Genomic DNA, 26,197 nt, shown 5'->3' with positions numbered 1-26,197 from the left:
TGACAACTTCCGCAGTGCCTGACAAAGTCCCACTGGGACCATGTCCCAGCTGGGCAGGGAAGAGGTAACAACCACAAAAAGAAGTGTTTTGTCACAAAAATCCACACCCATTGCCTAGGGACCCAGCTGCAGGTTCTCTCACTCGATCACCATAACACACTCTTGACCCTCCCTGTCCTACGAAATAAAGCTCACAGGCTGCTCCCATCTTTCCTTCCTCCAAGGTTTTGCCTATAAATATCCACTGAGCCCATCCACATCCTAGCCCAGGTGTTCCCAACTTGGTGCCTGTGGATACCATGGTACCCACCAAGTGGGCAGGGCCAGGTGGGGCTTCTGCCCAGTCAGACTACTGACTGGCTGAACAGAATTTTAAAAGCAATGTTTTAGCAGCAGCTGCTTTCACAGCACAAGGATCTTTACTGAGTGACTAAAGGTAAGCTGTGGCAGCCATTTTGTAGTTTGTTCCACCTCCAGCAGTCATTTTGTGGCTGCACACACCATATTGTCCCCACCCCTTCCCATCAGAGCCCTCTTCATCAGCAGATTTCTTTTTATGTTATACGTTTATTTCATGTTTTCTTTTGCAGGCACTGTAATTCCAATTTTCAAATGGCATATGCTGATTTGAACTTGTGATTTTTACTATTCTGTTTTTCCTTAGTAAATGAAAGCATGTTCTGCAGAGAGAGGTAAATGGAGATGCTAACTCCTGTATTTTCTTCTATATTCACAATAGAAAGGCAAAGATTCTTACCAAGGGAGACCACAGTCTCAAAATTTTCCTGCATGACCTTCCAGTACAGAGCTCTCTGGCCTGGGTCCAAGAGAGCCCATTCCTCCTGTGAGAAGAACACAGCCAACTCCTCAAAGGACACAGAGGGTCTCTGAAAATGGACAACATTTCCCAGTTGAGAATCTCCTATCTCTCAGCATTCATGGAATACTATCAGTCCATCATTTGTACATCAAGCTAATGGGAAGGGGAAACATGAATCAGGGTTGTTGTTTTAGGCTCTGTAAGGTATTCTAAGAAGACTCTACTGAAATATATATGCAGAAAATTGCACAGAACTGGGAACCAGTTGGTCAGATTCACTGAAAACATGAGCAAAATTAAATGTAACCCCCTCCGTATCTACTATGTTGGATATTTCCATGTGTTTGTTGCCCTGGGCTTGAGGCTATTGAGAATCAGTTTTTTCCCCATGCATATCCAGAGCATCATGGCAAATTTGTACACCTCCCATGGTCCCCCTGGTTATTTTACAATCTTTCTCAAACCTGCTTTCAGAAGTTTTGGGGAAAGTCATCGTAAACCATGGATGGCTGCTGTATGTGTAAGAAAGTATGGATTTTCCTGGCCACATACAGGGCAGCCATTTTCCCTAATTTTTTTCCCTAATCCTTCCCCCTACCCCCACCACCAGGAAAAACAGGCAATTGAATATAATTTTATCAATATGCCATTATCACAATGTGTGTACCAGGTTCTCTGAATTCCCAGATCTCACTCTTTTAAAAAGTCTCAAGCTTCTTTGGCTATGGAGAATTAAGGCGCCAGAGATTTACTTTTCCTTTGAAAACAAATCTGGGAGTCTGAGAACATTAAAAACCAATAAGTCTTCAGGATCTGATGGCAGACACCCAAGGATTCGTAAGGAACTCAAATGTGAGATAGCTGATCTACTAACCTGTACATGTAACCTATCACTGAATTCAGCCACTGCACCAGAAGACAAGAAGTTACACCAGTGTTTTTTTTAAAAAAAGGGGTCCAGAGGGGAACCAGAAAATTATAGGCTAGTCAGCCTAAATGTCTATTCTGGCAAAAAAGTAGAAATTGTAATCAAAGATAGAAGTGTTAGGCACACAGAGGAACAAACTCAACTGAGGGAGAATCAGCATGATTTCTTCAAAGGGAAATCCGGCCTTCCCAGTCTTTTGGAGTTCTTTAAGAAGGTGAATAAGCATGTAGACAATGGTAACTCTGTGGACGTTTTATATTTGGACTTGCAAAAGGTTTTTAACAACTTACTTCCCTCACCAAAGACTCCTGAGTAAACTTAGCAGTCATGGCAGGCACGGCAACTGGCCCCGTATCTCTCCCGTTCCGATCTGGCCACGGTGATCCATGCTACGGTCACCTCTAGATTAGACTACTGTAACTCGCTCTACGCGGGCTTACCTTTAGCCATGATCCGGAAATTGAAACTCGTACAAAATGCAGCAGCCAGGCTCCTCTCTGGGGCAACAGCTAGGGACCGGATTACGCCAGTCCTATACCAACTGCACTGGCTGCCAATCGAGTACCGGGTCATGTTTAAAGTTTTGGTATTGACCTTCAAAGCCATTCGCGGCCTTGGCCCTGCTTATCTGAGGGACCGTCTCTCCCTATATCGCCCTTCTAGGCCCCTCCACTCGTCAGAGGTGGACCTACTGGTGATCCCTGGCCCCAAGGCGATCCGGCTGGCCTCTACAAGGGCCAGGGCTTTTACGGCTCTGGCCCCTACCTGGTGGAACAGGCTTCCAGGTGAGATCAGGGCCCTGCGGGACTTACAAAGTTTCCGCAGGGCCTGTAAAAAGCAGGGACCTGTTCCTTGCCAGGCGTTTGGCCAGCTCAACGGGATGATGTCAACTCCGCCATAAGAACATCTGGCCTCCCGTGGGTACATAAAGGGGGAAGGAGGGGTTGTTTAGTATTTTATAGTATAGTACAGCCATCTGTAGTTAGTATTTTATATATTATTTTATTGTAAATTATATATTGATGTTTTAAATTGTTTTAATGTTGATGGACACCACCCTGAGCCTTTGGGGAGGGCGGTATACAAATATAAATAAATAAATAAATAAATAAATAAATAAATAAAATAAGAGGATAGGTTCTTCTATGGACTAAAAATTGGTCTCTTCCCTTTTCCTGCTTCCTTCTCTCCTTCTGGGGTTGCCAAACTCCAGGTGGGGCCTGTGGATCTCCTTGAATCACAACAGATCTCTCAACCACAGAAATCAGTTTCGCCCTTATGGCTGCCAGCTTCAGGTTGGGGATTTCCCAAAGTTTGGTGGTGGAGCCTCTTCAGGGCGAGGTTTGGGGAGGGAAGCAAGCTCAGGGGGGAACTGATCTATGTCGCTTGGAGAGTTATCAAAACATACCTAGTAACATAGCAGGGAGGGACACATCCCTTCCTGCCCTCCCTCTCATGAGCTGCCTCATTTCATAAACGACATGAAAAAACCCAACCCACCGGTACCTCTTAGGGGACCCACCTAACCAGCAAGCAAGCGGGCGTTTTCAAACAAAAAAAGAGGCATTCCTCGTGTGGACATCTTGCCTAGGAAGGGAATCTGGCTTCTCTCTCCCTGTCCCCAGGAGCTCCCTCCGGCCAGCCCCTTTCTGCCTCTGCACCTCCAGGGAGGCAGCGTGGTGTAATGGTTAGGAGGGGTGGACTGTGATGATCTGAACTCCCAGGTTCCATTCCCACCTCCTCCGCATGAGTGGCGGCCTCTAGTCCGCTGACCCGGGTTTGTTTCACCCTCTCCTCCACATGCCCTGGGCTCGGTCACACTTTTCTGCAAACTCTCCCAGCCCCTCCTGCCTCGCAAGGTGCCTGCTGGGGGGAAGGGGGGGCGAGGAAGGCGACTGCTTTGAAACTCCTCGGAGTCAAGAAAAGCGGGCTACTAAACTGCATCTTCTCCTTTGCATCCCTCCCTCGGTTGCATTCCCTGTTGATTCTCCCGCACCTTCGCCCCAACGCACCTTTGCAGCAGGCATGTCCAGTAGCTGCCCTCTTCCGCCACTTGGATAAAGAAAGGAGAAGAGAGTCTGGAGTCTCGTTACGGGTTTCTCAAGATCTCTCTCTGGCAAGGAAAAAAAACCGACCCGTGCATTTCTCCCCGCCCAGGAAAAGGCAGGGCTGGGCCGCTTGCAACATGAGGTTTATAACAGGCGAGATCAGTTTCAAACTGTTGGGCATATTTCCCTGGGTTCTCACAAGCGGAGGGATCTTCCTTTCCTAAACTAGCTACCCTGTTTCCCTGAAAATAAGACATCCCCTGAAAATAAGACGTAGTAGAGGTTTTGCTGAAGTGCGAAATATAAGGCATCCCCCGAAAGTAAGAGGTAGCAATGTTTCTGTTTGGAAGCATGCCCGGCGAACAGAACACAGAAAAATAAGACATCCCCTGAAAATAAGACATAGCGCATCTTTGGGAGCAAAGATTAATATGAGACACTGTCTTATTTTCGGGGAAACATGGTAAGCCTGGCTGTTGTGGAGCTTCCCAGCTGGATGGCTGTGGTCTGGTAGCTTTTGCTCCTATTCTTCCACACGTGTGGCAAATAAATGACAACCGTGCAAGGTGGGGTGAAAGAAGGCAAACTGAATTTAAAAAGAGAACGCAGGCAGAGAAACGAGAGTTAATGTCACAAAACGGTTTCACAAAGAGGTCTTGTATACATCTCACTTTTTAAGCAATACTATCGTACAGTGAATCACTCTGGATAGATGTGCCCTCCACCCCTTTCCTTCAAAAGCAAAACCTCAGGCTTCTCCAGGTGCAATGTTTGTCTCTATGGCCCACTCAGCCTCCTTGGGAGATGGAGCGCTCCCACCATTAATCAGCCACCTCTGCAGTTTTGAGCTTTCTCTGTTAGCTCATGTTTGGAAAACAAAATGGATCTTCTCTTGGCAAGCATTAAGCATTGTCTGTGCCATCACAAATATTCTGCTGCAAAGTAAACAGGCAAATCACTGTGCTTATGTAGGCGCAGAAGGCATAAGAAGGATATACTCTGTTAAACAGCAAAGGTTTTCTTCTTGCCCCCCCCCCCATTACTTTCTTTCTGTAAAGGGGAGTTGGCAACCATGATGCAGCTGAGCAAAGTAAAGATGCAGGCCTGAGAATCTATTCTTTTTCTGTTACTAGGCAAGCTTGATAGCCCAACAGAAGGCCCCTTGTTCAGAATCATACAGAATGTGCAAACTCAACTGTTTCAAGGTCTCACTGTTCCCGACTAGATACCTTGAATTTGCCCTTCTTCTAGGAGACAGAAGAAAGAAACATGAAAATGTTTAGGCTCTTTGTCTAGGAAGAAGGGCAACAAAAGACAATAGAGATAAGAAAGAAGCAGGCCCTAGTTCATCTTGCGTCAAAGAATCAGGTGCCGACACCTTCCAATAAGGGTCTTAGACAACCCCAAATGTTTTGGGGAAAAAGAAAATCTCCACCTCTCTGTATGATTGATTGATTGATGATGTGGGCATTTTGGGTGTATTCTTTTCTGCCATTTTGAATGTAACCTGCTATAATGTTATAAAAGTAAGAACACACTGCCATTTAGGCTAGGCTCCTCTGATACTATTTTGCCCCCAGTTGGCTGAATAAAATTCAAATTGATTTTATTCTGTATCGGCTTGAGCTTTCTTGAGCTTCTTTTACTTTATTGGTTAACCCATGTTAACACTTATGCTTAATTTTATTGTTAATTTCTGTAACCTCATCACAAGCTTCTGAAGGGGGCAGCCATGGAATGTTAGGAGCAAAAACTGCCGGATCAGAAATGTTCACAGCACGGAAAACCCACAACAGCCTGCTGATTCCAGCTGTGAAACACTTTGTGCTATACTTCAGCAGTGGCGTTTAGAGTGTTCACAGCAGACAGCATGATGTTCATGTTCTTATCCATGGTGTCCTGGATAGCTTTCAGCATCCTGTTTTGCCTGCGAACATCAGCTGTGATTCTCTCTCGTGGTGTCTTTTATTTTCTACCTTAACATCATTGTGGTATTGTTACCGGTGGCCAAAAGAAAATCATATTTTATTTTGTCTTCTTGTTATTTAGTTAGATATATTCTGTTAAGTTTTAAAAATCTGTTTCTGTAAAAGGTATTTTCCTATAAGGTTTTCCTGCAGCCTGAAAAACTAGTTTCCTCCCTCATGTAATTGCTCTCTGCAGTCTGCACTGCTCCCATTGTACTCTTGATTGGATCAAGCTACCAAACAATACGCTCTCATACACACACCCTAGATAAGGTTGCCCTCCAAAGGAAATCTCATAGGAGCAGGTCTTGCGAAACTTGCTTTGCTTAATGGTCCTTCTTTTGTCCCAACCCTTTCAAGGTCAGGGTACTCTTGACCTCACTCTTCATATCTCACGGTACCCCTGCCGCCACCCTCCACCTTCCCCTCCCATTGCCCCTGCTTGCCACACACCCCACCTTCCCCTCCCAGGGTGAAGGGAAGCACTGGGGGTGGGGATGGCTGCTGACCTTGTGGCAGGCCCTGCCCCAAGGGCCAGCTCCATGTCCTTGCTGGCGCCAGTGGGAGACACCACAAAAATGGGGGGGGGCGTAGTGTTGCCATGGTACCCCTGGGACATGCTCACGGCACCCCAGGGTACCACGGAACCCTGGTTGAGAATGGCTGGTCTAAGGCTTTCACAGCTGGATTCAACTGGTTCTAGTGGGTTTTCCGGGCTGTGTGGCCGTGGTCTAATGGATTTTGTTCCTAACGTTTCGCCTGCATCTGTGGCTGGCATCTTCAGAGGTGTATCACAGAGAAAAGTCTGTTTCTCACTGTGTCTAAGTGAGAAGGGAAAGTTTAGTGTGATATATTGTCCATGTCCCGGGGTGGGGAACCAATCATTAAATTCACAAACACCAGGACAACTTCAATAAGAAAGAAGAGACTTTGAAGATTAGCAGGGCCTGGCTCCCAGTACTTAAAAAATGGACTGATAACCCCACCCGCAATACAATGCACTCAATCACACCTTTGCATAGCATGTTCCACCCAAACAGTTAGTGATTGGTTCTAACAAGGTCTATTCACCCTGGTCATTACACTGGGAGGGGAGGCAGCTTTAACAGGCGAGAGATGCAAACAGGGCTCTGAATGAACAAACCTGCTACTTTAGAGAGAGGTCTCTGTGTTATAGACCTGATATCGTTTGTACCACATTCTATAAACTACTATAAACTATAAACTACTGCATCTCAGTATTTAAAAGAAGAGTCGGTTTTTATACCCTGCTTTTCTCTAAGAAGTTTCAAAGGGACTTACAAACTCCTTCCCTTCCTCTTCCCAGACACCTGGGGAGGTAGGTGGGGCTGAGAGAGTCCTTAGAGGAGTGGCATAGCACAAACGGGGCGGGGGGCGGGGAGCGGGGAGCGCGATGCTCTGGGCATGCCCCGGTGTGGGGGCATGGCTGGGGAGTTTGGGAGCATTCTGGAGTGGGGTGGGGTGGGGTTGTCGCAGTAGCTGGGCAGGGCATGACAGGTATGAAACGTTAGGAGCAAAAGCTACCAGACTATGGCCATCCAGCTGGGAAGCCCCACAACAGCAGCTTAGCTAGCTAAGGAAAAGAGGATCCCTCAGTTTGTGAAAACCCAGGGAAATATGCACAACAGCTTGAAATTGATCTCGCCTAATATAAACCTCATGTTGCTGACCTAGCCAGTTAATTCCACTTATCACCCACCAAAAGCAAATTGGCCACTAGTTAAGAACATATTTTAGAAAACATGGTTGCTTTTAAAGGCATCCTGTTAAACAGAGATTCTGTCTGAAACATGGAAAAGTTAGAGTTATGTATAACCTTAATCACCGATATTTTGTGGTTGGGGTAGAAAATGGGGTAGAATATGTTGACAGAGAGAAATTTTTTTCTCTTTCTCACAATACTAGAACCAGGGGGCATACATTGAAAATGCTGGGGGAAAGAATTAGGACTAATAAAAGGAAACACTTCTTCACGCAACGTGTGGTTGGTGTTTGGAATATGCTGCCACAGGAGGTGGTGATGGCCACTAGCCTGGATAGCTTTAAAAGGGGCTTGGACAGATTTATGGAGGAGAAGTCAATTTATGGCTACCAATCTTGATCCTCTTTGATCTGAGATTGCAAATGCCTTAACAGACCAGGTGCTCGGGAGCAACAGCCGCAGAAGGCCATTGCTTTCGCATCCTGCATGTGAGCTCCCAAGGGCACCTGGTGGGCCACTGCGAGTAGCAGAGAGCTGGACTAGATGGACTCTGGTCTGATCCAGCTGGCTTGTTCTTATGTTCTTATGTTGGCTCCACCTCCTGGGAGGTGCTAGGGGTTGGACCCGGAACCTTCTACATACTAAGCAGATGCTTCACCACTGAGCTGTAACTTCATGCAAGTGTTTTGAAGAATATTTTGAGCTATTTCATATGAAGTAAAGAGGTCCTCTCTTCTGGCTTTCAGAAACAGGGTCTGTGATTGACAGTTACCACAGCTGGGCAGCTACAGAGACCTAAAAAAAATTCCAATCACAAGCATGAGGCCAAGGGCCGTTCACCTTCATGTCATCATGTCTTCAGCTCTTGTAGCTGCCCAACAGTGATAACCCCCCAACACGAGTTCTGCCTCTGGAAGGCAGAAAGACTGAAGAAGTCAGCTGCAGTCTTGCTGGCAAATTCCAAACAGTACAGCTTCTTGTCCTGCAATCTGATTGCCTCACAAAGCCGTGAAGCTACTGTATCCTCAGTAAGACCATCAGCGTATTGAGGTAAGTATTGTCTAATCTGGCTGGCAGCAGTTTTCCAGGGTTCTCAGAAATCTCTCACTATCTGGCCCTTTTACTGGTAACTGCAGAGGCTGAGAATTCAGCCTCAGACTTTCTGTGCACAAAACAGGTCCTCTCATCTCATTATAGAAAGCCTGTCGTTCATGGTCCAATGCACACGCACGTTCTAATATTAAGCTACATAATTCCAGATCACCCTCACAAAGAAAGAAAAAACGATACCTTCCTTCTTGATCTTTACATATGTCAACTATATTCACAAAAACTTTTTAATGAAGTCCTATCAAAATGCCTTTAGTCTGGATAAAGGCATTTAATTTTTAATCTTAAACAGCCATTTAATTAGGGTTGTGAAGAAATTGCCTAAGTTTGCCTGGGAGTAGCCATGTTTGACGGATTTTGATTCACAAGATAATGTGTTGTTTTTTGGCCTTTTCCAGTCTTCTCAAGTTGTAGCTGATTAGCTGAAGGTCAAAGAGGCCCAGCGGCAGAATGTTACTGTTAATTGGCAATGTAATGCGATTGGCTTGCATATGTCACCTGACCAGTGGTGGGATTCAGCAGGTTCACACCACTTCGGCAAAACCGGTTGTTAAAATGGTGCTTGTAAACAAACAGTTGTTAAATTATTTGAATCCCACCACTGAACCTGACCCTATAATTTTCCTGTAATTGTGGTCCTAACCACCTGACATCATGATGCTGTTATTCTAGCCTGTTTGCATTTTTAGGTATTTTTTTTGTCTTTGCTTTCTTCTTTGAAATGAAGGCGATGCTATACCATGAATTATTTCAATGTTATTCTTTTAGTTTCAGCTATTAGTTTGATGTTACTGGCTTTGTTTCAGCTAACCTCATGTGATTACTGATGATGTAGTTTTGTTTGTTGAGGAAAGATTGCCACTCAATAAACTAAAAGACTTTTTATCAGAATTTTTGGCTGAGTGTCGTGTGGTCGATTCCCCACTGAAAAAATGAATGTAGATACATCCATGTTTGAAAAGAATCGGCACCTTTTGATTACAGTTTCATGGTCCCCACTGCAGCTTGTGGCCCCCAAATGACCCTCGGTCCCAGCAACGCAGCAGCAACGCAAAATTTCCCATCTAACGCGCGATCCGCACAGGGGCTTTCCTGATTGGCTGCTGCGTTGTGCTGGGGCGGGATTTTTAAAAATTCTTACCGTGCAGATCCATATCTGCGCGAGCATGCGCAGAACATCTATACGTGGAAACAGGGAAACGGGCGATTAAAACAAAACCCCGTTTCCGTGCTGCTTTGTACCTTCATATCCATGTGGATCCGACGTTTAGTGCTTCATTGTATTGCCTTTTACTCTGAAATATTCAAAACCGGCCCCGCATTGCCTCATATCCACATCGATCTCGGGTACAGGAAATGAAAAAGGGACGCTCAAGCATGTGCAGAGCAACTCTACAGAGAAATGGGCGATTAAGGTCAAGCCCGGTTCCTGTGCTGCTTTGTCCCCTCATATCCACGTGGATACGACGTTTAGCACTACTTTGTATTGCCTTTTACTCTGTGAAGCATTCAAACCAGCCCCACGTAGTTTCATATAGACGTGGATCTTAGCTCCGCAAAAATTTTTTAAAAGGGCTGCGTGCACATTGCACACAGCCCACTGTGCCCTGATTGGATGGGAGGCTCCACATCACTTGCAAGGGTGGGAGATTCGACCCCCGATCCTCCCCACTGCTCCCTTCCATCCCGGATTGATCACAGCGCTTTTGAAAAGGTCTACTTTATTCCAGGTTCTAAAATAACATGTGCTAAGGGGAGGGGGGAGCGCCAGGATGAATGTGTCTTCGGCGCTGGTGTAGTGGGGAGTTCTGTTGGAAACCTGGATATTTGGAGTGACGAGCACGCATCTAATCATCAGTGGGGAATCGACCGTGTGTTAACCAAATCCAGAATCCACGCAGTGGTTTAGAGTACCCATTCTTAGTCCACAAGGGTGTTGTAGGTTTTCTGGGTTGTATGGTCATGTTTCAGTAGCATTAGGAGAAACTGCTGCTGGAACACGGTCATACAACTCAGAAAACTCACAACACCCTAGTGATTCTGGCTGTGAAAGCCTTCGACAAGCCATTTAATTTTTTTCTCAATTGTGTTTCTGGGAGAAATAAGACTTCGAGTTTCTTGTGCCCTCCTTAGTTCTCCTCCTCTTTAGGGGATTGTTATGTCCTGTGACTGCAGATAATGGTGGAATCCTCATGGTCAATTAATTGCAGGATACTCACGCGAAATAGCAAGGTTTCAGCAACAACTCCCCACTGCTGAACCGCTGAACACAGATTCATCCCGGTTCTGGCGCTCCCTCTCCCCCTCATCACATGTTTTTTAAGAACCTGCATGGAAGTGCACCTTTTTAAAAACCACATGCTGAATCCAGATTAGTGGGGAGATTCGGGGTTTTCATCGAGATTTGTTTTTTTCCCGCCATAGGGGGTGACACGGAGCCTTCCAGCCAATCAGAGTGCGGCGGGCTGTACGCGGTGCGCACGCAGCCTTTTTTTTGTTTTGCACCGACGTGATTTCAGTGCCAACTGTAAACTAAAATTAGTTTACAGCTGTGTGGGTAAAGAGTGCTGAAAAACTCAAAGTCGCGCATAAGTGTAGCTTAACGGGGGGGGGGAGGTGTTTCTATCTACGCATGCACGAAGTGACGTAGCTGCGCAAAAAAAGTTTTTAAAAAATTCCTGCCCCAACACACACAACAGCCAATCAGAACAGACCTGCTAAATCGCATGTTCGTGGGGAGTGTAACATTGTTTGAATCCATGATAGACATCGTGGTCTTCACTAGAAGTGGGGAGTGGGGAGGGAGAAACTGCAATGAAAAGGTTCTGTTTCTTTTGAAACCTGGTTGTATCTGGCTTTAATTTCTCAGTGGGGATTTCACCAAAAATTTCCTTTAAAATGTCTTCAACATGCAAAGGAAAATAAAAGTGAATCTAAGCCAACAAATAAATAAAATTATATTCTACCTTTTGAACTTAACAGTAACTAGCATAAATTTGGCAGAAATTTTATAGTTCACATTTAGGATTTCATTCTAGCCAATGTTTCCTCATGAACCATTCCTCTTTCCAAATTCGTGGCTTTATTAACCTAATTTATGTAATATCACCTTCTTTCTCTTCTGAATTTAGTAAACTGCAACATTCCCTTCCTTCTGCTATTCTGATAATGACTGTCCATTCTTTTTTGATTAGTCAACAGCTTAAATACAAAACATCACTAGAACAAAAAGCTTTTTATCCAATCTTCTTGTTAGAAGTGTCAAGCTCTGTCTTGTAATTGCGGAAAGATTTGGAGGGGGGGCACTTTTTGAATAGTCCATATAAAGACTTCATGTTTCCTAAGAGTGTGGAACTATGAAAATTATGAACCTTAATATAATGATTCTAAGTAGCCTTATGGTGGGTTGAATATAGAGGCATAGCTCCAGGGGGGAGAGGGCGCAACGCACCGGGCACGTGCCCCTGTGGGGGTGTGGCGAGGGCATTCTGGGGTGGGCGGGGGCATTCTGGGGCGGAGAGGAGCGTGGGTGGAGGATGCACCAGTGCACTGGGCGCTTTTCCCCCTTGCTATGCCTCTGGTTGAATATTAGTCCACAAAGAAAATCTGTCTCTGTATCAGTTGTAGATGAGAAACAAAAGCAACTCACAAATAATTCTTTCTGTCTTTAATCTTCCTGGCTTCCACTTCTTCCTTCATTCTTCTGATATCTATATCGCATTTTCCAACCTGATTGCCATAGACCTCCAGATACTAATTTAATTCATTAGCTATTTATTGTATTTCAAAATCTTATCCTAATAATCAAAACACTGTGTCTAATTTCTCTCTCTTTCTTATTTGGTTTTCACCTAGATCCTGGTCCCCAATTTATTTCCTTCATTTTCTTCCACTATCTTTTCTGCTAGAGTTGTTAGTTTAAAGCTGAATTCTTCACTGCCCATCAATCCTCTTTACAGTTTCTTGTTTGAATGTTTTTAGTTCATAATCACATTTTTAAAAACCACTTTATCAAGACATCCTGGATTTCTTTACCGATGAAAATTAAGTTTCTATGTTTCTCTCATGCTTCTTGAACTTTTATGGTGTTTCATTTTTTGTTTCCTTTTGTTTGATCATGTAACACTGACACAGTGCAGGTTCTCTGACATGGAACAAGAATAAATTTGGTATCAAAACTTCCCCTTTTTTTGTAGCATTTTCTGTAGCATTTGGCCTTGTCATAAGCATTAAAATGGGTTATGACCTAAATGAATTATTTGATGCCTAATGAATGCCTTCTTCTGAATGAAGGTTTTCCCACACTCAAGACATTCATAAGGTTTTTCCTCTGCATGGGTTTTTTGATGTTTGATCAACGTGTCTCTTCGAGAGAAGTTTTTCCCACACTTAGGGCATTCATGTGGTTTTTCCCCTGTATGAGTTTTCTGATGCTCAATTAAATTACATGGGTGATTGAAAGTTTTTCCACAGTCGACACATTCATAAGGCTTCTCCCCTGTATGAGTTCTCTGGTGTTTGATCAACGTATCTCTCCTCAAGAAGTTTTTACCACACACAGAGCACGCGTGTGGTCTCTCTCCTGTGTGGGTTTTCTTGTGTTCAATCAAGTTACATGGATGATTGAAGTTCTTCCCACACTCAGGGCATTCATAGGGCTTCTCTCCTGTATGTGTTCGCTGATGATTGATCAATGTATCTCTCCGGGAGAAGCTTTTCCCGCATTCAGAACATTCGTGAGGTTTTTCTCCTGTATGGATTTTTTGATGTCTCTTCAGATGTAGTTTCCACCGGAACCCTTTCCCACATTGGGGACACTGATATGGTCTCTCCCCGGTATGGATTCTCAGGTGGCTCATTAAGTTTGTTCTCTGGCTGAAGCTTTTACCACAGTGAGAACATTCATGTGGTTTCTCTTCAGTGTGGATTCTCTGGTGCCTTGTTAGTGTTGCTCTGCAGCTAAAACCTTTGCCACACTCAGGGCATTCACAAGACTTCTCTTCCATATCACTGCTCAGATGTCTAGTCCAGATTTCCCTCTGAGAGCACTCTGACCATTCATATGGTTTATCGCCTGTGTGCATTCTCTGGTGTTCATCAAGGCAGAATTTTTCCTGGAATCTCTCCCCACACACAGAGCATGCATAAAGGTTCTCCCCTTCATGTGTTTTAACCAGTTCCAATTTGTAGCAGTATTTTTGCCCATCCTTAGAGGACAAAGGCTGTTCTAACCCAAGGTGTATCAAACTTTCATTCATGGGCGCCGCAGTGCGATCCCTGAGAACACTGTCAATTTCTCCTTGCTGTTCTTTGGACTTGAAACTAAGTTCTGGAATGTCAGTGGCCATGGAAACATTCCCATGGGGGCTTGCCAGTAATGCTGTCTGTTTTTGCCCTGGACCACCCCCTCCTGGATGAGAATTCTCCACTTTGATCTTTGTCCCTTCACCTGCAAAGAAAATAATTGCAAACATTAAGTGAACCACATGGTCTCAACCTCGCCTTCCTCAGAGGGTCGTAGTTAGGATACATGGCTGCGAACAGAATGATGAATGCCATTTTGGGTCCTCAGTGAGGAAAAGGGAAAGGTATAAATGAAGTAAATAAACCTTTCCCCTCTCAGCCTAGTAAAACAGAAGAAGGGAGACCCACAGACACTGCTCTGAGCTCCTTGGAAGACAAGCAAGATTATGCTATATAGAGACTGTCCCCTTTGGGTATAGGGTAGGATATAAATCAAATACATTAAATTAAACTAAAATGTAATGCATTTTCCAGGCTGTGTGGCTGTGGTCTGGTAGTTTTCATTCTGCACATTTTATTTTATCTTCCCTTCCTTTTGCTTAACTTCTTATTTTGTTCTGCATCTGCCTTTTTGAGTTTCGCCTTTGTTGAGTTTTGTTACTGTATGATTATTAAAACATATATACTATACCTTGTCTCACAGAAAGCTAGAATCTCAATGTTGAAGCCACTTCCTAGATCTTAGGGAACCAGGGAAAAAGTGATGAAATGGTAAGGTTTAAGCTGTGAAAAACAGATAGTTGGAGAATCCCTAGGTGACCGCAAGAAGAATGCAATTAAAACCACTGTGATAGTCCAAGGGATTCCAGATATACAGGTGGCTTTATTCACAATGGACATTTTTTTCTACAGCAGAAGCATGATGCTTTCACTTCGGCTGAACAACATAGAATTGCATTTTGATCTTTTTGTGACACAGGGTATAGAAAGAAATATAGTGGACAAGAACTGCCCAATGGTATAATGCGGAGTTTGATTTTGAAATCTCTCCTTCCCTATGCTCTCTGCGGAGCTGCCAGATTCCCAGTTGGAATGAGGAATTACCACCACCACCCCATTCCATTATCCATCACCACACAGAGAAGCAGCAGAGGTTTTTTTGGGGTTTTTGTAGAAGCGCTGCTGGCTGTGGTGTTATGTTACTTCCAGCAAAAAAAAAAAATCAGTAGTGAAAATCTTGCTGGTCTCCAAGATGCTGCTGGACTTGAATTTAACTGTTCTACTACACAAAAATGGCTACCATCTGAAATTATCTTAAATATAACAGTGTTCAATGCTGAGACAACTGAGGAATTTCTTACCTGAATCTGGGTCCTTTAAGAATATCTCCCCTTTCCCTGGCTGGAAAACTGGGTCAATCTTTGGACTCAGAAGTCCCTCTTGGATGAGAAGAGAAACAGAATATTTGGAAGAATCATGAAATGGCTACTCTCAGATACCACATTAAACAAGGATGTGCCCTGACCTAGCTTGCTGATATGTTCAAAATTTCCTCCCTCCTTCTACAGAGAAGGGGGAATTAATAATGTCTCAAAGCAAACACTAGTTACCTGGGCTCTGCAAATGCAGGAGTGTGGATTAACTTTGTGGTTCTCAAACTTTTTGAAGTGAGACTCGAGTTGCCAACAAGATTTCCAAGGTATAAGCTTTCCTGAGTTAAAACAACCCATCCTCAGAGTCTAGCTCTTCTATTGTAAACGTGCTTTTCTGGACTGACTTGCAATGCAGCTCTATGGTGTTTCCCTCATGCTCATAAAATGCAGATAAATAGCAACAGGTTTCATGACCACAAAATAAAAATAAAGAAAAATGCTTCTCCAGTCGGAGGATGCGGAGCTCACTGCCACAAGATTTTGCTGGCTTCAAAGACGGATTTAAATACATTTGCAGAAGATCCATCTGCCAACAGCTGTTAACCACAACTTTTAAATATAACTTCTGCATTCAGAGGCAGTATGCTTCTGAACAGCAGCTGCTGGGGGCAACAAGATCTTTGGACTGAGTGTCCTGCTTGTGGGCCTCCCTGTCTCTCATTTTATTGGCCTCAGAAAAATGGAAAGCTGAAGGAGCCGGCTACCTGAAACCGACTTCTGTCAGGATTGAACTCAGGTCATGAGCAGAGCTAGTACTGCAGCTTTCCACTCTGCACCTCGGGCTCTTGAGGGACCTCTCAGACAGTATAAGGTAGCTTCATGTGTTCATGAATAACCTTGAATGGCTCATGTCCATCTTCTGACATCACGACACATATTTTTATTTCTACGTATTTAAAATATGAATACTGTATTCAAGTTCTGTGCCACAAAATGGTAATGCTCACAGCACAAAAACATCTTTTCAGTGGGTGGATTTATTGGCATGGGCAGAAGAGATCATTACCCAAAGATGCTGCGTTCTCAGAGATCTCTTCTTTGACTTGCCAGAACATGGTCCTCTGGCCCAAAATCACCAGAGTCTGCTCATCCTTGTCGAAAGACAAGTCTATCTCCTTGAAGCTTGTGGGACCCTGAAAGAGACAAATGTTCTTCATTCAGACTCCTCCCATGGACAAAGAAACAACTCTCTGGCCTGTGTAACAGAGGGGGTTTCCCCACCCACCTTTTGTTGCGCGCTACTCTTGCCAATTAGCGCGGGGTCCAGCGGCACTCCCCACTACAGGGGCGGTGACAATGCAGCCACCCCGATTCTGCCCCTCTCGTGCCCCCTCAGCGTGCGTCATTTCTGCTCCTCTTTTGAACAGAGTCTTTTGGATAACCCCGCACAGAGCGCGGGGCAGTGGGGAAGGCCGGGTGGTTACCCCGGGGTTCCATTTTCCTGCCGCCCGATGATGTGGACCTTCCCGTCCAATCAGGGCATTGTGGGGTGTTCGCGATGTGGTGGGAAATTTTTTTTAAATTTTAAACTGGACGAATCCCTGACTATTTGTGGACACAAGATGTGTCCACAAATAGTCGTGGATTCATCCAGTCGAAAATTTTTAAAAAAAATCCAGCCGCATCGCAAACGCCCCGCCATGCCCTGATTGGACGGGAGGGTCCACGTCATCAGGCGGCGGGGAAATCGCGAACGCAGCAGCCAATCAGGACACCCCCAAATGGATCGTGGGGAGTCCTGCCTGGCTGCTGCATGGCTGCCAGTACTCATTTAGGAAGGGGCGGAAGCTGCGGTGGGGAACATGACCCCGCGCTGAAAAGGTCCCGCAGCAGACGAAACCGGTAAGTCTCCACGTAATTTTTAGAGTGGAGAAACGCCCAGAGACACCTTTTTCTACCTCTGCTATAACACTAGACCTTTCAGTCACTCCTATGAGACTGGTTGGCAGGGGTTTGTAGAAGTACCCCTTCACACAAAACGTGGATGACATGAGGAAATGCCTGCCACAAGATGGCCACTGGCATAAAGGTGGGTTAGATAGATTTAAAGAGTATAGGGTCTTTCATGGACTAACAGGCACAAAGGTCAAATTTGGCCCTAGGGATCAGATGCTGAGAAGAAGTCAGCAACTAAGGGCTGTTTCCAGTGGGACTTGCTTGCATGATTTCCTTGGCATCTGACTGGCTACAGATGGAAAGAGGACTCAGGATGTGATGGGCCATTGTTCTGCTCTAACATTGCTCCTTCCAAAGCCTTATGAGCAACAAAATGGCCAACTCAACTTCAGATGGCACATTGGGGAAGTTTCATACTTTGCATTTTTCTTTAAAACTCCTGCATATGGAAAGCATGGGAAACTAGCATGCAAGGGAAATGGGTTATACTTCTGCACACCAGCTGTTGGGAAGGAACAGTCATGTCTGACTTTGGAAAACAAGATGCTGGCTGAGATGGATCACTGACCTGATCCAACAGGGCTTTTCTGAGGTTCACTTTGGCCCATTCCGCACACGCAAAATAATGCGTTTTCAAACCACTTTCACAACTGTTTGCAAGTGGATTTTGCTATTCTGCACAGCTTCAAAGAGCACTGAAAGCAGTTTGAAAGTGCATTATTCTGCATGTGCGGAATGAGCCTTTATCCCCTTCCTTTGTTACTGGATTCTCCTTTTGTAACCCCTCCCCCCCACCCCCAGTCCTGTTCCTCACAGACCACCTCTCCCTGTACCTCTGTTAGGCCTGTTTCTGCTGTTTCCTGTTGGTCGGGAGGACTTGGGAATGTTATTCCGCTGGCTGTAAGGGAAGAAGGCAGAAGAAAGTTTGGAGCGGGTTAACAAACCCCATAATATCTCTGCAAGAAAAACTGAAACGTTCACACTTGTTCATCTCCCCCCTCCCCACCCTGCAAGATGCCAAGCATGCTATAAAGCCGGGCACCTTTGGAATTTTGCATGGTAACCACACCAACATGGCTGCCACAGGACATACAGCCAAATGCAAAATGGCTGCCTCAGGAAGTGGTGCCAGAGGGAATACTTCTCACCTGACACCTCCTGGGAAGAAGGAAATCTTGGAGGGGGAATAAAACCTCACCCCGACTAAGGAAAAGCCCCATAGATTACCCGTCTTCCTCAGCCTGAGGTAGAAAGCACTTTCATTTGAATGATGGCACCCAATAACAAGCCCTGCACTATAAGGGCCCTGCCTACATTTCTGAAAAGTTTGGTGGATCCCAAGGAAACCCAAGTATAGAGAAAAGTGTTTTGGGTGGCTACTCTCTTGGTATATAATTCCCTCACGCCAGGCACATAGCTGCAATGGGGACATCCAGGATGGCTCGCCCCGGGCATTGTCATTGCAGTCACGTGCTGGGGGCGGGGCATTTCCGGGAGGGGGCGGGAGGGGGTCTGCGGGTAGTTCATGTCCTAGGCCCATGGTGGCAAACCTTTGGCACTCCAGATGTTATGGACTACAATTCCCATCAGCCACTCCAATTGGCCATGCTGGCAGGGGCTGATGGGAATTGTAGTCCATAACATCTGGAGTGCCAAAGGTTCGCCACCACTGTCCTAGGCGCAGTTCCCCCTCCCTTCGTCACTGCCTCATGCTGGAGAACCTCCAAACATTCTAGTTTCTTTGTGAAACTATGAGTCTAATTATTTTCCTGCTAAGTAATATCCTAGCAACCATTATCAACTGATTTCTTACCCAGCAAACCAATGTCCCTGTCATCTTTTGGCTTTCTGTCCGTGTAGGTCACACTCTGAATAGAGTCTGGCAGAGGCCTATCCAGCTCTAGGGAACTCCTGGCTACCTCTGGAATCGGTACCTGAAACAGTGAAGAAAATCCATTTCAGTACAATTGGCCATGCTGGTAGGAGCTGATGGGAGTTGTAGTCTATGAACATCTGGAGTGCCATAGGTTCGCCACCACTGTTGTAGGGGGAAGAATCTAACAAAACCAAAAGTTCAATTTATTTGAGCTGAGAAAGAGCTCAAGGGCAAGAAAGAAACAAGCTTTAAGGCCAAGGAGAGTGGTGTTCAGGAGGGATTTTTTTTTGGCTGGAAAGTTTTCCAAATAAAGAAGGCGGGAAAGGACATCAGAATTTGAACCTGGGATTCCTTAGACCAACACTCTATTTTATGTATTTCACCTATATTCTGCCTTTATCCCCAATATGGACCTGAAGCAGCTTTACACTACTGTCTTCTCTATTTTTTCCGCACAGCTACCCTGTGAGGTAGGTTAGACAGAGAGTGTGTGGGTGGCCCAATGGCAACCAGGGAGCTTCCATGGCAGAGTGGAGATTCAAACCTCCCAGATCCCAGCTGGACACCCTAAGACTAGTACTGCCCATGCTGCCTCCTCTTCCTTAGTGTGGAATGATGGGACTGTTTAGATCCAGTATGCAACCCAGAGATGACACTCGAGAACCCAATCACTCATGGTCTCAGCACACTTAAAACCTAAGGTGACCAAATGGTCACCGTTGTGAACCGGGACAGGCGGGTTGGCGGCCGGCCGCGTGCGCGCGCACACAGCTGCAGGAGCGCACTGCGTGCGCACACGCCCACACGCGCGGGAGGCTGCCACACTGCCTTGCGCCCCAGAAGGCAGTGCGGCAGCCTTCCAAAAATCGGGACAATTGAAATGGGACGTGGGACAAATTGTTTGAAGGCGGGACTGTCCCGCCAAAAGCGGAACGTCTGGTCAGCCTATTAAAACCCCTACTTTTAAATGAAAACATTTCAGTTGGTAAGTTTTGTGAAATGCTGCCTGGACATCAGAACCCTACAGCAGAGATACCTACAGGCCTTGGCTGTGATGATGACATCATCATAATGCGCCAAGGATTAAAAGCTCTCTTTCCTTCCTGTGATTTCAAGTTGTTAACCAGCCTTCTTTCCATACTCTCCAACCTCCCTAGGGTTGTCCAGGTGAAGCCGGGAGATCTCCCAAAATTGCAATGGATCTCCAGACTACAGAAATCAGTTCCTTAGAGAAAATGGCAGCTTTGGAGTGCAGATATTAAGGCATCCTTCCTCTCTCCAAACCTTGCCTCCCCAGGCTCCATTCCCAAATCTCCAGGAATTTTCCAACTTGGAGTTGGAAACCCAACATTTCCTATAGGCAGTGGTGGGATTCAAATAATTTAACAACCGGTTCCGGCGGTGGGATTCAAATCATTTAACAACTGGTTGTTTACAAGCAGCATTTTAACAACTGGTTCTGCTGAAGTGGTGCAAACCTGCTGAATCCCACCACTGCCTATAGGGGTCAATAATATCACCTGGAAAATATCATCCATTTATGTCTCTGTTAAAGGTCGAAGGCATTTTTCTCCAGGGCAACTGGAGGTACAAGAAACGGAACATGCACAAACGTTTTGTTCTTAAAGAGAGAAAAAAAATGGTTAAGCACTCAGCCTGACCTGCCACTTCCACTTCCACGTCTCAGCTTTTTGCTGATTCATCAGGAAATCTTCCACCAGGCTTAGAGCTTGGGTTCCATTCTCTGGTCCCCCTTCCCTGACCCACCTCTGTAGCTCGTGAGGCAGGATGGCCAGGAACTGCTCCAGGATCAGTAGCTCCAGAATCTGCTCCTTGGTGTGTCTCTCAGGCCTCAGCCACTGGTGGCAAAGTTCTCTCAGCTGGCTGTAAACCTTTCGCGGGTCATCCGTCTCCTGACAGCGGAACTGTCTGAATTGCTGGCGCTGCATCTCCACGCGCATGGTGTTCCCTCGCAAGATGGCAGCCTTCACTTTCCCGTAGTCCTCCCTGTCTCCAGCTTCCAAATGGCAAAAGAAACGCACGACTTCTCCACTAAGCGCAGGTAGGAGCCGGCTCACCCACTCATCTCTTGGCCAGCGACAGGCTTCAGCGATTTGTTCAAAGGAGGACAGGAAAGCTTTGATGTTATTGCACGGGGTAGAGTCCATCAGCAGCAGATTCCCACTTGCCTTGCGAGGGTGTTCCAGCCCTGTCAGGAAATCCTGATACCGGGCATCCCAGGGATGTTGCTGGCCCTTACATAATTCTTGGCCTGATACTCTCCACTTTGGCTGTCCTACTGTGCATTCTGTGAGACCCGTCAGGGGATGTTTTCCCACTCCTTCCATGCTCTCTTCCTGTTTGGGAAGGTCAGTGGGGCTTTCCCCTTCCATCTCCACCCTTGGCTGTAGGTATCGGTCTGCTTTAGAATTTGGATGGCCTGGTCTAGCTCAATCTTGCCAGGTATCAGAAGCTAAGCAGAGTCAACCCTGGTTAGTATTTGGATGGGAGACCTCCAAGCATGTTCAGAGTCACTTCTCAGAGGCAAGGAATGGAAAACCACCTCTGAATGTCTCTTGCATTGAAAACCTTATGAAATTGGCTGTGACTTGATGGTATTTTCCACCCCCAATCTTGGTGATGGAGTGTTTGCAGCGGAAGCCTGAAATGGGAACGTCTCAACCTTGACTCTCTTGGTTACTTTCAATCGGCCAGCATGGATGGATTTCTGTGAATGACAACACAGAGGAATTGTCAGAGATCGCCAGAACTATTTCCTGGGACTATTAGTGGCCTGCATTCAAGGCGTCTCTCAATGTGAAAAAGATATGCAAAAAACAATATGAAAAAGCCAGCAAAAAATACACTGGGTGTTACTTGGGTCAGTTCAGCCTAGTGGCGGATCTGCCAGAGGGAAATATGGGAACAAATGTCCCCAAGCGCAAGCAATTTTATCACATGGGGGGCGGAAAATCACCCCCACATCCCTCCTCCTCCCCACCCCCAGCCATGTTGCCTTCCCCCATCTCTCTGCTTGGGTATGTTTTTCAGATCTATAAGAGCTGTTTTTATGATGATTTATTATTTTGAATAAGAATGGAGTTGCCTTTTTGGAAGATTTAGAAGGCACTTTGGGAATGATCAGATAAGAGTGTGGGATGGTAGATGTTATGGAAGTTTTTACTTATTAAAAACTTCACACAAGGATGGCTAATAGCAAGCTAGATTTATTGACATGTCAGGTGGATATGGAGAGAGCAGTACTATGGTACCAACTCTCTGAAGCTTGTATCGCAGTACAGCTCATTTTAAGACATTTTTATTAGACCTTCTGACTACTTTTGCCAATTTTAGCCAGCTGTCCACTCAGGCTTACAATTTTAACTTTTAACATGATTAGCACAATCAGCAAAATACATTTTTAGGCACATTGTCATTAATACAATTAACACAATACAATCAGCATCATTTGACTCAGTTACGTATGGGGCTACATATAAATTTTGTTTAGTAAGTATAATTAGCAAAAAGCCTAACTAGTTGGGTGAACCATCCTTGTATACTTTAATGCACGGGGTCAGTACTTACTGATGACCCTGCACTCAGAAGCAAACATCTACTGGTTCTTGCAAAATAGCAAATGCAGCGGTTTTAGTAGCACCCAGTCACTGGTTTCTTAAGTGCAACCGCAAAATTTATTTTTAGCTATGCATATTTCTCAACTGTGGTCTTGCAACAAGCATATGGTAACGGTATAATTTTTATATCAGTAGATGTTTCTAACCAACAGATAAACAAGCTGGCTTTCTTCTGTAGCGTGAAAGGCTTTTAACCAGAGGTGGGATCCAGCAGGTTCTCACAGGTTCCCGAGAGTAGGTTACTAACTATTTGTGTGTGCCAAGAGGGGGTTACTAATTAGTGATTTTGCCACGTGATTTTTGCCTTAGTTAAGCCCCTCCTCTCAGCAGTAGCGCGCAGAACTTGAAGCGGTCTAGCAGGAGGTGCACCGGCGTGCATGGCAGCCTGCGCCTGCGTGCATTCGTTTCCCGCCCAAGGACCGGCGCAGCGGCTGCGTCCTTGCCACAGCCCCGCCCAGGAATGCCCTGCCCCCGGAATGCCCGGCCACGCCCCCATCGTGCCCCACCCAGCTCCATTGGCGCTACGCCACAGTTTGAATCCCACCACCATGGGAACCTGTTACTAAAATTTTTGGACCCCACCACTGCTTTTAACCCATTATGCTTTTGAAAGAAAAGCTGCCTGTAGGTCTTTTAACTGACACAATGACAAATAAAGGAGCATAAACTTTGTAATTTTAATCTATTATGATCTTTTCTCAAAGGCTAGGAAAGAATGAAAGAAGCAGCTCATACAGCTGGTCTAAGTAAAATCAGTATATTGACTGTTTAGTTTACCCATAAATAAACTGCCAGTTGGCAAAGATGTTAGACAAGGATGTATTTTATCTCTCTGTCTCTTCAATCATATGCAGCACATATAAGGAAAGTTGCTAACGACAGGACATCTTGGTGGACATTGATTTATAAGGTCGCCATGAGTTGGAAACATGGCAGCACACAAACACCCAGACAAACAAACAGGGATTTATTTATTCTGCAGTTCAATTGAAAGCGTCTTTCTAAATCCATTGCGATTTCCCTATACCAGGGGTAGGGAACCTTTAACACTCAAAGAGCCATTTGGACCTGTTTTCCACGGGAAAAGAAAACACTTGGAGCCGCAAATAATTTTTGACATTTAAAATAAAGATAACACTATATATATAGGGTTTTTTTAACCTTTTACTCCGCTCATTCTGAGAAGCGCATGGATGCGCCCGCCCTGCTGCCTGCAGGGCAGGCAAGGATGAAGCCGGCAGCTCGGCCTCGCCGGCCGCCGGGAAAGCACCCGCCCTGCTCCAACGGGGCGGGTGAGAGGGGAAGCCCACGGCCCAGCTGACCGTGGGCAGTTGGTGTGCAGGGCAGGCAAGGATGGGGCCGGTGGCTCGTGGAGCCACAGTGCAAGGGCAGAAGAGCCGCATGCGGCTCTCGAGCCGCAGGTTCCCTACCCCTGCCCTATACTATAGCATAGAAGTGACCAGTGATTTGCCAGGGGATAGGGACAGTTTTGAAGAGACTGAGATGTGCCTTCAGCAGTGTTGGAAGGAGGGAAATAATGCGAACAGGGGAATGACCCTTATTCTCCTCGTGAAGCTATTACAATGATGGGCGCTCCACAGAGCACTAGAGGGCAGGTCTTTGCCCCGAGGAGTTTGCAATCTGAAGTCTGCCATAAAGAAGATTAACAGCGGTGTGTGTGTGTGTGGAAAGGGAGGGGTATGGGGTACACATTTTGGAGCCTGGGAGCGGGACTGTGTATGCCAAAGGTTTCATGGAGAAGGTGGGTTTGGAGGAGGATTAGGGGTGGGGGGTGGCATCCGGCAGGTGATCCGGGAGGCAGGTCTAGGCATAAGGGGCAACAAGGGGCCATCAGGGTTGCAGAAACCAAGCATGCAGCAAAGACCACCCCTCTCCCATTTCAGCTCTGTCCTCTGCCTCCTTCCAGAAGGGGGGAGAGGGTGGGCAAGCTGCACCCAAATCTCCCACACGCAAGAACAGGCGGCTGAACATCTCCTATCCCTCTCTCTCCCCCTCCTGCAACAATTTGCCTCCCTTCGCTGGACAATGTTTCTTTGGCACAAAGACACCCCTCCCCCAATCGCTCACCTTTCCCACAGCCATTCAAATGCCTCCCTCCAAAGGAAGGGGGGGGGGATTCTCTCCTGCCACCCCCACTTCCCTTCTCAAATTTCTCCACAAGCCAGCATGTAACCCTTTGGCGCCTGGCCTGGAGCAGGAAAGGCTGAACTAAGCTCTGCCATGCACAAATTAGGTTTAAAATGTGCACGATTCTCCCTGAAAATGCTAGTAAGCCTCAAAAACAAGCGTGAGCACGTTTTAATGTGGGAGACCTGCTCATTTTGGGGTTTGCTTTACTGTTTCCTTATCTGGGGCCTGGGTATTCTGAGATGGTCAGATCCAAATTACTGTTGGCTTTTATATTTTCAGAGAACGCACAGCCGCTTCTCTGTGATTTAGTGCAACCCAAAACCAAGGAACTGCCTTAGTGATGACCATTTATCTCTTTCACTCCATTTTAGACTACTACAAACTTTCCAGAAAGCCTCTGCTTCAATATCTCCTCCTTTTCTTGCTATTCATTTTTTTTGTTTAACATCCACCATGATGAATTCTTTTTTTAATTTTTTTTAAATAACAACAACATAAAGAGGGAGGATAGAAACAATAGAGTAGAACAGTAAAAGGGAAAAAATGGATCTTTTCTAACATACAACTCTAAGCATATAAATGTTCTACAAAATCATAAGCAAATTCTACTGATCAAATGTTTTAACACATAATTAATACAAAATAAACACTAATATATTATTGCTATCATTCGTTTCTAGTCACAGTCCTTATGTATCATAATGCTGAGTTTTCATATTTTTGCTTATTCTGATGATTCATACACATTTCCCTTTTAATTTTTTAAATCCATAATATTGTTCACACTTAAATAACTTACCGGTAAATCTCTCCAATCTTTCTTCCTTGTTGATCTTATTTTTCTGAATAACATAAAAAGTACATTTCCCGTTTTTCTTAGAATTGTTAATTTTTCTCTTCTGTTCACAGAGTTTGTTATCTTGGCAATTGTTGAGAATTCTCTTGTTCTGTTTTCCCAAATCTCAAGACTAGGACATTCCTCTGCCTTCAACTTTGTTGTGAGAACCACTCTAGCTGCCTTTCATCAAATATCTGAATAATTCTTCCAATTTTTAAAATACATTCTTTGGTGATATGCCCCAATAGCATTGTCTTAGCATCCATCACAAATCATGATGAAGAATTCTGTTGATCTAAGAAGCTTGCTTCATTCCTGAAGGACTTTTCAGCAGGTCTCAATACTGTTGTTTTTAGAATTGTTTTTATTAATGAAAACGCTGGTCCCTTTTGTATCCCATTTTACCCTTTAGGAGCTTAAGGAGTGTAATAATTGGCAAATTTTAAAAACCAGACTGTCTTTCAACTCAGGCTTGATCAGCAAGCATGCTACTTTTCTCAACCCCACATGTGTACATTGTGATGC

General features: G+C 45.3%; 1 protein-coding gene across 1 annotated transcript in view; it reads right to left on the bottom strand.

Annotated features, from left to right (window-relative positions):
- LOC125429906 (zinc finger protein 184-like) overlaps positions 1–24,816 on the bottom strand; it is a 31,114-nt gene extending 6,298 nt beyond the window's left edge. Inside the window, exons 1-10 of the mRNA XM_048491490.1 lie at positions 24,772–24,816; positions 20,707–21,773; positions 18,983–19,103; positions 18,003–18,067; positions 16,280–16,406; positions 15,202–15,279; positions 12,828–14,045; positions 9,738–9,775; positions 3,761–3,925; positions 758–887 (exon numbers count right to left, since the gene is read on the bottom strand). Coding sequence (XP_048347447.1) covers positions 758–887; positions 3,761–3,925; positions 9,738–9,775; positions 12,828–14,045; positions 15,202–15,279; positions 16,280–16,406; positions 18,003–18,067; positions 18,983–19,103; positions 20,707–21,438 — 2,674 coding nt within the window. The 5' untranslated portion in view covers positions 21,439–21,773; positions 24,772–24,816. The remainder of the gene's footprint in view (positions 1–757; positions 888–3,760; positions 3,926–9,737; positions 9,776–12,827; positions 14,046–15,201; positions 15,280–16,279; positions 16,407–18,002; positions 18,068–18,982; positions 19,104–20,706; positions 21,774–24,771) is intronic.
- Positions 24,817–26,197: the final 1,381 nt, after the last annotated feature.

The sequence above is a fragment of the Sphaerodactylus townsendi genome, linkage group LG03, assembly GCF_021028975.2.
Source record: "Sphaerodactylus townsendi isolate TG3544 linkage group LG03, MPM_Stown_v2.3, whole genome shotgun sequence".
NCBI lineage: Eukaryota > Metazoa > Chordata > Lepidosauria > Squamata > Sphaerodactylidae > Sphaerodactylus > Sphaerodactylus townsendi.
This window is presented reverse-complemented; position numbering and strand designations above follow the sequence as displayed.